The sequence below is a fragment of the Lactuca saligna genome, chromosome 5 (assembly GCF_052625555.1).
Source record: "Lactuca saligna cultivar CGN05327 chromosome 5, ASM5262555v1, whole genome shotgun sequence".
NCBI classification, from domain to species: Eukaryota; Viridiplantae; Streptophyta; class Magnoliopsida; order Asterales; family Asteraceae; genus Lactuca; species Lactuca saligna.
In genome coordinates this window covers 194980862-194993539 of record NC_136421.1, presented here as the reverse complement: position 1 = coordinate 194993539, position 12678 = coordinate 194980862, and the positions used below count along the sequence as shown (strand labels likewise).

Sequence of the window (12678 nt, the reverse complement as noted above, 5' to 3'; positions counted from 1 at the left end):
ACCTTTTCACATCATGTTTTAAGAATTTACAAATAGTAACTTAACAAAGTTAGATAGTGGACTCACCTGAAGCAGAGTTATACATTCTGACTTTACCATCCTTGTGGTCCTTCAGGTATATAAGGCAACTTCGCAACCAATGCCCCTTCTCTTGGCAGTAAAAACATACAGCCTATTTGGGAATGGTACACGTGACAATCATAGACTTAGAGTTTCTATTTCCCTTGGAAGTATAAATCTTTTCTAGACTTCCAATGTTTACCATTGTCAATGCCCATGGAAGTTCGAGAAGTAGATCTTCCAATCAAATTTGCTTTTCCAATGAGCCAAATCATTGTTGATTCAACATCAACAAGAAAATAAGTAAGATTAATGAGGGTCATGTTGGGATCTCCCATATAGTATTCCTTAAAGAACCCGCTATAGGACTTAGTAAGAGACTGAAGAACCCAATTAACAACCAACTTTTTAAAGACTTTGACACCCAACTCTCCCAGCCTGTCAATATGTAACTTCATCTCCAAGATGTTGGTACATACAGATTGCCATCTTGCAAATAAGGCTCTGAGTAACCTTAAAATTTTCAAGTCTTTGAACTTGTGCGTTAGGGAGAATTATTGGAGGAGGTGGAGGAAGTGAAGTATGACTTCCATGATCCAACCCGGGACATCATCTTCTAGAGGAAATCTATCCACTTTCTGACTAAACAAGTTTTGGATCTAGGATTAGTGTTTGTGATGTTATAGGGTTACATGTGGATACAATTGGAAAATTTATCCATTAAGAACCCCACTTTATGGATTATTGAAAGTGAGGGCTTCTATCTTAAAGGATTAAGCACTTAATGGAAGAAGTGCATTTGCCCAGAACACACTTCATGTCCATCCTTGGACGCGACACATCCAGTAAGGTTTTATTGTGACTATTTTTCCAGTAGTGAACAAGGAATGTCGTCACCACACATCTGGTTATTAATCGTTGACCATTGACTTTTTAGCCAGTTTGACTTTTTGTCAAACTTTTATGGATATGAGTATTTGACTGAGGTTTGATCTCGAATTGGTATTAGGTGGTTCATGCTAGCTTTCTTCGGTAGACACTTAAGACTTGGGTTGCTAGCTTCGAATTCAGGTGAGTTTCTCACTGTACTATGTGTGACACTATATGCCATTTATGTGGTACGATGTGGGAGTACTATTACAATATAGATGTATGATTCGACTAGAATAGTCTTTTGTATGTTGATTGATAGGTTGTACGATATCTTCTTATGATTGGTATGACAGACGGTGGATCGGCGACATGTCACGAATCTACAAGTCATGATGGATTGACGATAGCCCGTGAGTCTACAAACAATGATGGAAAGACGATAGACCATGAACGACAAAAGGCGGTGCTCCATTAGGTGGCATGCATTGTAGTGTTGAAATATGTAATATCTCGGAGAACTCAATAAGTTTCATGTTTATGTTTTAAATGTAAACGTATTTCAAGCTCTTCTGGATAGAAAACTGTACTCGCATCTGTTTTACGATATGACTCTAGTATGATATTATCTTTTAAAATATTTGATCAAACGAAATTCTTAGTACTTTTGGAACGATGGTTTTAAGGTCACTCAATTATATTTTAAAATGAAATTTTGGCCGAAGTAACAAAGCAAAAGCAGAAAAAAGAACTTGTAAATTTTACAAATTCTAGTTTGAATGCACAAAAAAGTAATGTCAAATTTAAACCATATTTTAAAAAAAAAAAAATTAAAGGTTTTTATTTCCCATGATGTTAAAACCATCTTCACAAAAGGTTTATACAAAATAGCAGCCGTGTAGCAACGGTCACGATCTACTACGCGCCACGCCCATTGCCTTATAAAATCTTCCAAATCCCTTTCGCTTCTTTCATACAATCGGTCGTGGATTCTTTTCAGGTTTTACGGTTTGGAAGATGCTACTCCGTAGCTCCTCGAATCCCGCTCTTAATTCATGGTTTCGACATGAAAACCCAAAAGAATCGTCATCGTTGGAGCACCTGTTCATTCGCCGTAACCCCAGATCACCAACAATTTCACTATACTCGTTAAATCCCAAGAATGATTCTCCCAAGAAGATTGCTAGAGCTTCATCGGAGGCAGATTTGAATGGTAGTCTTGTCACCAAAGGTATGAGTCCACTCTGTAAGCTTTCTTCCATAGCTGTTGCAGAAGAGTCGGAAGGAGAGGAAAGCGATGATGGTGTTCTTCTGTTTTCAACTTCTGGATTGTATGACAACGGACATGGATTTGCTGTAATGGTCGATGGTATAGGTGGCGGCGGTGGTGAAGGGAAGATCTCCAGCCGTGGTGGTCACGGGAATCATCATGAGAATGATAGTACGGATTTATATTATCAAAACATGATCGAAGCAAACCCTGGGAACGCAATGCTTCTTAGTAATTACGCTAAATACTTGAAAGAGGTACTCATGATTAACCTTACTTATGAATCTTTAAAATCAATCTTTGTTTCTGTGCATACACGTAGCATTGATAAGTTTCATCTTTTCTTTCAAATAGGCTAGATGTGATTATCCAAAGGCAGAAGAGTACTGCAGCAGAGCAATACTAGCAAACCCTAACGATGGAAATGTTTTATCTATGTATGCTGATTTGATCTGGGAGACACATAAGGATGCCACTCGTGCACAAAGTTATTTTGATCAAGCTGTTCAAGCTTCCCCTGATGACTGGTATGAATAATAGACTATACCATTACATTTTAAAGAACTTTGTTTACATTTGGATGTTTTTTACTCATTTTGATATGTTTTTTAAATGATGATGATGATGCAGTTATGTTATGGCTTCTTATGCTCGGTTTCTTTGGGATGCTGATGATGATGATGAAGAAGAGGAAGAGTGTGAGGTTGATATGAACATTTTGACACCAATTGCTGCAGCATGTTAGAGTTGAACACTCTTTTGTATATCGGCAGAGATATTATAATTGTATATAGCAACTTTCTGACCTTTTTTTTTTGTGAGTTGTTTATTGTTGTATCATCAATGGTCAATGCTAATATGTTTCTATTGCAGTGATTTTTGTAAATATCATGTCACAAAGATGATAAAATGATGACATAAGTTTTATTATGGTGTGTATTTTTTTTCAAGATTAAGAGAGAAGTCATTATGCTTACATAGTCAATAGGGCCATTATCTGTTGTAGTGAAGTGTAGCTGCTCAAATGACTTGATTGGTTGAATTGATGATAAGATATGGAAGGAGGACCACTTTTTGTTCTTGGACAAAAAATATCTTGTTAGTGATTTGAGTTGAATAAGACATTGCAGATATTACTATGAGCTATGATCGTGTAGTAATTGAGAGTTCTCTCCCACAAATAGTCTAAAATCCATTAGAATTACATGCCTAATGGGTTGTCAATATGACATTAATGACAAATTTATGTTAGGAAAAATATAACCATAGGATCTGTACAAAAGAACTAATAGTAAATTGTTACTAAAACCTGTGTTTGACACAGTTTCTTTAAAACAAATTCGCCCTATATGGGTGTTTGTTTCTTACGATACAACAGTTTAAAACAATTCAAACAATTCTTACAAAATGTCCGAACCCTCACTTGACCCAAACTATGAAAGACAACATGGCAAAAGTGGTAAAACATAAAGTTTGACTTGTAGCAAAAGGATTTGTACAAAAGAAAGGGGTCGACTTTGATGAAGTTTTTTCACCGGTAACACAACTTGACACCGTAAGGATCATCCTTGTCTTAACAGCTGAACATGGGTTGGTTGTCCACCAACTTGATGTCAAGTCCGATTTTCTCAATGGAGATCTCAAGGAGGAGGTCTATATCACCCAATCGGAAGGATAGGGATGTCAAAAAGTCTCGTGGGACCCCGAACCCGTGGGACCCCGATCCAGAATGGGGAATATTTGTTTAAAAAATCAGGGATAGGGGCGGGGGCGGGAGCAATGTTAACCCCCGTTTTAGTTTCGGGGGCGGGGGCGGGGGTGGGTAGTCCCGTACCGAACCCCCAGTGGGGACCCCGTTAATATATTATTTATATTAATATATATATTAATTATAAAAATATAATAAATAATAACAATGATATTGAACTTCCAAAATTCAATTAAATATCATGTTTTTAAGTTTATAGTATAACGTTTTTAAGATGTTATAATATTTTTATTTTAAATATATAAACTTATGCTATAATAACTATTTTTATCCAAAATAGTTTCTTTTAGCTCAAAAAATAACTTCTTTTAGCCTAAACAACACATTCATTTGCCAAAAAAAAGTCAACCCAAACGGGGGCGGGGAAACGGGGGCGGGGGCGGGGGTAATCCTGGGATTCGGGGGCGGGGGCGGGGATGGGGATGCTAGAGATTTCGGGGGCGGGGGCGGGGGCGGGGAATCCAATCCCCACCCCATTTGCCCCCGTTGACATCCCTACGGAAAGATATGTTGGTAAAGCTCACTGAAGAAAAGTGTTCAAGCTTTACAAAGCTCTTTATGTTCTACGACAAGCTCCTCAAGCTTGGAACATTCGTTTGGATATAAGTGTAAAAGGATTGGTTTTATAGAAAGTTCACAAGATCCAGTTGTTTACAAAAAGAATTCAAAAGAAAAAATTCTTCTTGTTAGTGTCTTTGTTAATGACTTGATCATTACCGGTTCGAACACCAATGGCATTGTTGAATTCAAGGAACAAATGAAGAAAAACAATTCGAAATGAGTGATTTGGGATTACCTTCTTACTAATTTGGAATCAAAGTTTTTTAAAATAAGTGGGGGATATCTTTACTACTAACGATTTATGCAAAGAAGATTTTAGAGATATTTGGGCTGCTATATTGCAATCTGACAACGTCACCAATTGAACCTAAGTTGAAGGTTAATAAGAGTGAAGATGGTGAAAGAGTTGATCCAACTGAATACAGGCGAGTAGTAGGTTGTTTGGGGTACTTGAATCACACTCGGCCGAACTTATCATTTTCGATTGTAACTGCAAGTTGTTTCATGGAGGAGCCGACCACTTTGCATTTCTAAGTTGTTAAACACATATTACGATACATGAAAGGAACTGTTGATTATGGACTGGACTATGGAAGAGGTCGTGAAATTGAAGATTTGGTTGGTTTTACCGATAGTCATGTTGGAGTGACCATGTTGATAACAAGAGCATAAGTGTGATGATTTTCTATCAAGGAAGGAGTCAGATAACTTGGTAATCCCAAAAGCAAAAGTTTGTTGCTTTGTAAACATGTGAATCCAAGTTCATGGAAGCTAGACATGTCAAGCTATTTAGCTTGCTAATCTCGTTAAGGAGCTCACGGGACATCATATCATTCATATCACCTTATATGTCGATAACAAGTCAGCTATTGTATTGATGAAAAATAATGTGTTTATGGTTGAAGCAAACACATTGACATTTTTTATCACTTCATTTGTGAATGTGTTAAACATGGGCAAATTATAGTGGAATATGCCGATTCAAAGGATCAATGGGTGGACATATTTACAAAGGCTTTAGCATACGTGAAACATGGTGAAATGTGAAACTTGATCGGCGTGACGAATCTCGAGCCAAGTTTGGTTTAAGAGGAAGAATGTGAGTATAAACCCAACGTGGTAGATGAGCCTCTTTTGTTGACAAGTAAATCCCTCATTTGTTGACAATAAAAACTAGAAATGGTAGCTTCTTTATTTCATACATTGAACACAATAAAATTGTCATAGACGAGCCTATTTTCTTTAAAAGTAAATGCCTCAGTTGTAATGTACCAACACCCTCTTCATTCAAGTCTTTCAATTAGTCCTTCAAGAAATATGTCATTTATTGACTTCACACCAGCTGGTGACTTAAGTGCAGTCAAGAAAGGCATTCATGTAAGCATGAAACTAGTAAAAATTATTGAAATTGATCCATGGTTAGAGTACATTCACTCCCGAATGCACAGTAAAATTATTGAACTAGGGTCGAATCTATCGGACCAACTTGAGGGATCTTCTCTTAGAGTGTCGTTTGGTGGATAGGTTACTATAGGGTCGTTGAGTAAAATGAGATTTTTGAATTGGCTTTGTAGGTAGTCTCTAAAAAGTCCATCATGTTCTCTAGATCCATTGTAGGCTAAAACATCATCTTGACTCAATCGATATACATATATACGTTCCAAAAGACTCATTTTGCCACCAAATGTCATGTTGGATCTTGCTATGAAGTTGCGTGCTTCGTGGGCGTGGAACTTGATTGAGGATAACAAAAAACTAGTCGGAGGATGGATGAAGTCGGACTCTCTTATGCCCTACACAAATGATATGTACAAAATTAAGCACTAAAAATGTTAGTAAATTTTTAGTAATTCCTTGATCATGTTTGACTGACAATTTTCAATGGTTAGGAGAATGTCCATGACGACTACTGGCATTTTAGAAACTCAAATTTAACAACAGCGACATCTTGAATTGCGCAAAGGAATCAAACGTGATTGAAATAGGTTCCAAGAAAAATATGAGAAAACAAATCCTTAACAAAATTAGTTCAATCTGAATGTAGGAAACTATAAACCCTAAAGGCCTATTAGTGTTTCTTCTTACGTTGAATTGCTAGAAATGAGTGTTTTTAAGTTTTGGTTTAAATGATCCCCAAACATATTTTTTTGGCTTTACAGGGGCATAAGGTGAGTTTAGTCGAGTCTAAATGGTTACTGTCACATGGTCTACCGAGTATCAAAGATTGAAAGGGACTAAAAGAGCATGTCGTAACCTACCTTATACCTTTATAAAACCATGAAATAACCTTAGGCTCTTAATCGACTAAATTTGGAAACATTGTAGGGCTATTGTGTTATTTCCCCTTTGCAGAATGAATGAATCATTATCCATATATCAATATATAATGAATCAATCATCAACTCATGGAAAGGTAAATGTAATGATATGGCGGGTCATCAACTGGTAGAAGGAAAAAATGTAAAGTGGTCATCAAGGATATAAAAGTAGCTCAAAACTTTGGTTTCAAAATGGCCCAAGTAAATACATACCAAGTATTTGTTTATTTCTTTTCGTCTCTTGCTTTAAAATGTAGACAAGAGCTATATCTTTAGATATAACTTAGGGGAGACTAATTAGTCTATGTGATTAAACAATTTATTATATAATGGATTTTTTTTTCTCTAGAGACATGTGGTGTTTTTATGGTTTTGGAGTTTTTCATGTATATCCTTGTGTCTCATTTCTATTTTATTTGCCTTAAAAAGGGTTATTTGGAATGATTAAGGCCATTTTCCCAACCAATTGTGTCAGGGTTTTGTAGGGGTCTTGGTTTTAGAGGTGCGTAGTATGCTAATGTGAAATTCTTAAAATGATTTATTCCAAGTAGTGACACTTTATTTTATAGTGGAGTGTGAGAATTATGATTGTCAATTGAAAACAATGTTCCTTCTCGATGTGCTTGTGATTTTGTTTCATTTACCTAAGGTAGAGATTATTAATATATTTGTTAACATGAATTATTACTTTTATCCCACATTGATACAAAGTAAAAAGATAGAGTGGTCTTAAGCCTATAAATAAGTCCAAACTTTCCTTTGAAAGTGCCATAACCAAATATGTTTTAAGTATTTGATTCTTTATTTTCTTCTTTTGCTTTATATTTTTGAAAATTTTTAGTAAAAATATTATAGAATGTGAGTGTAGTTTTGAGGAGGCTTGAGATAATAGTGTATGTGATGATACCAATTTACAATATAGTGGAGTTTTCTCCATGGAGACCCATGGTGTTTCCCTTATTTTGGAGTTTTCCACATATATCTGTTTGTTCTTATTTCTATATTATTTTGCGTTATAAAGGTAGTTGGGATCTTTAAGACCATTTTCCCAGCAAAACCGTCCAAGAGTAATAACAAAATCCAAAAATTAACTTAAGTTTCTAGTATAAATCCATCACCATAGCTGCTATTTATGATTCCGAAGTTGGCACTCTTTAAGCACCATAATCATAATGACGCTTACCAAATACCTATCGGTGAACCAAAAACAACAATCTTAAAAATCACCACAAACACTTCATTTTTAATCCATTTAGATCCATCTAAAGAAGTTGTAAAAGGTGGATATAGCACCAACCTAGCTATAAATGCTATGTAGATTTACCGATACTTATTAAAAAATGGTTGTGATGCTTAAAAAAAACATAAACAGGTTCTAGCAATAATTTTAATAATAAAAATTATAGAAAATCACATGTTTCTTTTCTGTAATTGTTTTTAGGTTACAAAAACATTTATTGGTGATATTTAAACGATGTTTAAATGCAACATAAATAGGATCATATACAAAAAAAAAAAAAAAACTATAAAAGGATCTGAGTAGTGTTACTATCTACCTTATGAGAAAAATGCAAAGCTATACATAAATCAAATAGTCTCAAGTAGTCTGTGTATCTATTGGCTACCTCTTTAACCTTATCAAGTTTACTCAGTCATGAAGAAATGTAGCGAGCAACCAAACCATAATGCATGTATGATATCATCATACAAGAGTAATTTATATCAATGATAAAAAACATGAAGATATAATCATCATAATCACATAAGTAAAGAAAACTTATTTCATGAAGAATTTAAAAACCAAAACTTCGATGATTGAATCAAGTTTCACAAATCTTTCAATTTCGTGTATACCACATGGTTCATAGCTACCCATGATTACCACTGTCTTACAAAAAGTGTACATTATGGTTCTTAGCCTCTAAGGCTTACCGAAATAACCAAAAGGCTTCTCATCACAGTTCTTAGCCACCAAGGCTTACCAAAACTATTATAAAGAATGGTTCATAACCACCAAGGGTTTCCATGATCCACTACGTTCGTCCATTTATATCTTTCACACAATCCAAAAAGAATAACATAAATAGCTACGAAATATCAAGAAGAAAACATGGCTAATCCTTTTAGGAGGTTACAAGAAGATTAGTTCTCAAATATTGAAATCCCTTACCATTTTTCATTCTAAAAAATGTTAAAACAATATAGTATGTTTGAGCATCACAATTCAACAATATAACTACTCTCCTAATACTCATTTAGATTCATCACTCCCTTAATCACCTTTAACAACAAATGCATCATCTTGGAAGGATTTAATTCGAAATTATAAGCTCAACCCATACAAGTTATTCATTGTAACTCTAATATGATTAAGTTTATCACAATTCATGCTATCAATCACATTTTTCATCTTGATATTATAACTTTCAAAACATGTTTCTGAAACTTAATTCATCAGCATTCCAAGATTTATACTCATATGAGAATATACAAAAATATGGGATTTACATGTCACCTTTAATTCCAATTAAAGTGAACTTAAGTTATAAAGAAGATGAAGAATACCAAGATGATGAGGAAGGAAACGTAACTGGTGAGATGTTGGAGTTACAAATTGATGATGAAGAAGACCAATTAGATGGGGTATAAGATGAAGATCAACCGGAGTTACTAGACGTTATATGAGAAGAGCACCATGTTCACATCCCTCCTAAAGTTAATCTAATGGGTCCAAAAATTATTCAAAATATTAACCTAAGATTAGATTTAGAGGTGGGTCAGGTGATAGATGAGTTAGAGGACATCTTGGCAGTTATAGTGTTTCAATAAATGTTGTTGTACGTAAACAATAAGACCTTGAATGAAACAGGTGATCCATATATGATTTTATTGTTCACGTGTGTGATAAAATTGTGTGTTCTTGAATACAAATGCTACTCTATTATTTTTCCAATTGTATAGATATTAGTATGATAACTTCTTGTTTACTTCGCAATTTCACAGCCACTAACCGCTAGACCGTGTAATTTACAAGTTTTTTCATATTGGTAAATTTATTTAAAACTTCTCTCCCAAAGTAGAAATAAATAGAGTATATTGCCAAAAGAGGTTGTAAGAGAGGTTCGATGGTAGCTAGTCGCTTGACTGGGTCACTAGATTAATCGACATAGAAAAGAACTACTCGGAAAGCGTACATTATAAAATAATATATTTTAAAAACTAAATATTACCAGTATGCTAACAAAATAAGTAAATAACCTTAATAAGTCATAATATAATGTTTAAACATTTAACTCACGATTAATCTAACATTATGTCAATAACCGATGTCAATGTCACTATGAAGAGAAACCATAAACAGTTGTTGATCATGTGAAAAAAATATAGAGATAAAGTGTGCAACAGTTTTTTGTTTATTTTTTTTTTTACCTTAATTTTGTATTTTTTTTATTTGATTGATTGTACAACCTTTTTTTTTCTATTTTGTTGACTATTTTATTAATTTTGGCATTTAAATTTTATTGACAAATTATAGCCTATTATTACCAATTAGGACTTACTATGACTTAGTATGACCTGAAGAAAAAAACAAAATAATATGAACAACTAGCACTAATAGTAAGCGGCAGGAGACTGTTTAGGTTGGAGGGAGTGGTGCCACCAAAATCGCATTCCCTTTACTGTCACATAAGTGTCATGTCATTTTTTACCACACAAATGTGATTTTTTGCTACACCAAAAGAGTGGTGTCACACTTTTGTTTTCTTTTATTTTTGTTTTTTTTTTTTTTTTAACTATTTTAATCAAAACTTAATTTTTAATAAAAAACATAATTTGTCATTGCTTGAAAATTAAAAAATATTACATTGAAAATTCTAAAAACATTACATTGCATTACACAAATAAAAAAAGAAAAAAAAACACACATGAAAACAGTTTAAAATTCTTCAGAAGATGAAGAAGATGATATTTTTTAGAGAGATTGATATTTTTTTTTAAGTTGAGAGAGAAAGGCTTGTATTGTGTGAAAAAAAATGAAGCGTTTGTATATATATAAGAAACAAAGATAAAAAGGAAAAAGAAAATTAAAATTTATTGCAAAGACCGTTCAATGGTCAAAAAACTCAACAACCAATCATGGCGCCGCTTAGTCTCCAGCCACAGTGCAGCCTAAACCGCACAAAACCGCAGTCTGGGGGCGGTGTTTGCAGCTAAGATGGCCCAAACCGCAGCCACACCCTCCAGCCTTTGTATTATGGCGCCGCTTAGTCAAGTTTCGCAGCCCTGCCATTGACATAAAATCTTATTAAAAGGTATAATTTTAATATATAATCTTATAATCGTAAAATTGTTTTCTACTTTAATATAAGTGATACATTTACCTATTTTACCAGATATTAACACAATAAATACAAAATTGTCGATACCACGATACAGTTTTTCCTTACGGAATTAATCAATTGATTTTAACTCCAGTTTAACTATATATATATATATATATATATATATATATATATATATATATATATATATATATATATATATATAGGGTTACATTCTTGTGAGACGGCCTAATTTTATAAGACCGTATGACGCATTTTTTTAATTTTTTTTATAATTTTTTTAAAATTTTTTTTAGTTAATTCAAGTTTCGAAAATAATATTTAAAAAAACAATTTTTTGATTTTTCCATTTATTTTGCATTTTAAAATTATTTTTAGAATATGTACAATTTAATATTCTATTCAAAATATTTCACGTATTTTTCAAAAAAAAAAAAAAAGATTTTTTTTTATTTTTTTTTATTTTTTTTATTTTTAATTAATTCAAGTTCCGAAAATAATATTTAAAAAAAGAATATTTAGATTTTTCCATTTATTTTGCATTTTAAAATTATTTTTTAGAATATGTCAGTGTAATATTCTATTTAGAATATTTCACGTATTTTTAAAAAAAAAAAAACGTGATTTTTTTTAATTTTTTTTTTAAAACAAAAATTAATTTTTTTAGTTAATTCAAGTTCCGAAAATAATATTTAAAAAAAGAATTTTTGGATTTTTCCATTTATTTTGCATTTTAAAATTATTTTTAGATTTGGTCTCACGGTTTCACAAAATTAGAATGGTCTCAAATGAACCTGAACGTATGCACACACACACACACACACACACACATATATATATATATATATATATATATATATATATATATATATATATATATATAGAGAGAGAGAGAGAGAGAGAGAGAGAGGTGGGTTTAATTGAAAAAATAAAAAAGATTGAGAATTGGGGAATCATTCTCAGCTACTCATTTTATTCAAGCATAAAAAGATACGGTTGCAAACTTGTAAATATGAGAACAACCTTCAATCTCAAACACGTATCTGTAGTTCAAACCCATTCATCGTTCATCATCCAAATTTCTTCTCCAACTTTCAACAATCATCCAGATTTCCTCAATTAAACCATAATCAACATTATCCAGTGCTAATCAATCATCGATCTTCTTCACTAATCAACACGATTCAACAATTAACAACAAAAATTCGTTTTTGGTTCTTTTAATTCAACCTTCAATTGTGCTTGAATATGATCAGATCTTCAACATCTATGATTAATTATACTCATAGTGTTATTAGATCAACATCATCGATAATCAACAAAAATCCACTTTATATTATTCATTCAACATCGATTATCAAATAAAACTTGAAAATTGAGGTTAGAAAAATATCAAATCGTTTTTTTTTTTTTTTTTTGAAAAATTTCATATAATTCTCTATCAATCTACTCTTTTGTAGATTTAAATAGTCAAAATATCATGTTTCT

The 12678-nt window shown here is 32.9% G+C and overlaps 1 protein-coding gene across 1 annotated transcript; it reads left to right on the top strand.

The window, feature by feature from the left end:
* Positions 1-1861: 1861 nt before the first annotated feature.
* Positions 1862-3130, top strand: LOC145045507 (uncharacterized). Its single transcript, XM_078993830.1, has 3 exons — positions 1862-2457; positions 2555-2727; positions 2831-3130. The coding sequence occupies exons 1-3, from the start codon at positions 1948-1950 to the stop codon at positions 2943-2945; spliced, it is 798 nt and encodes a 265-aa protein (XP_078849956.1). The 5' UTR covers positions 1862-1947; the 3' UTR covers positions 2946-3130.
* Positions 3131-12678: the final 9548 nt, after the last annotated feature.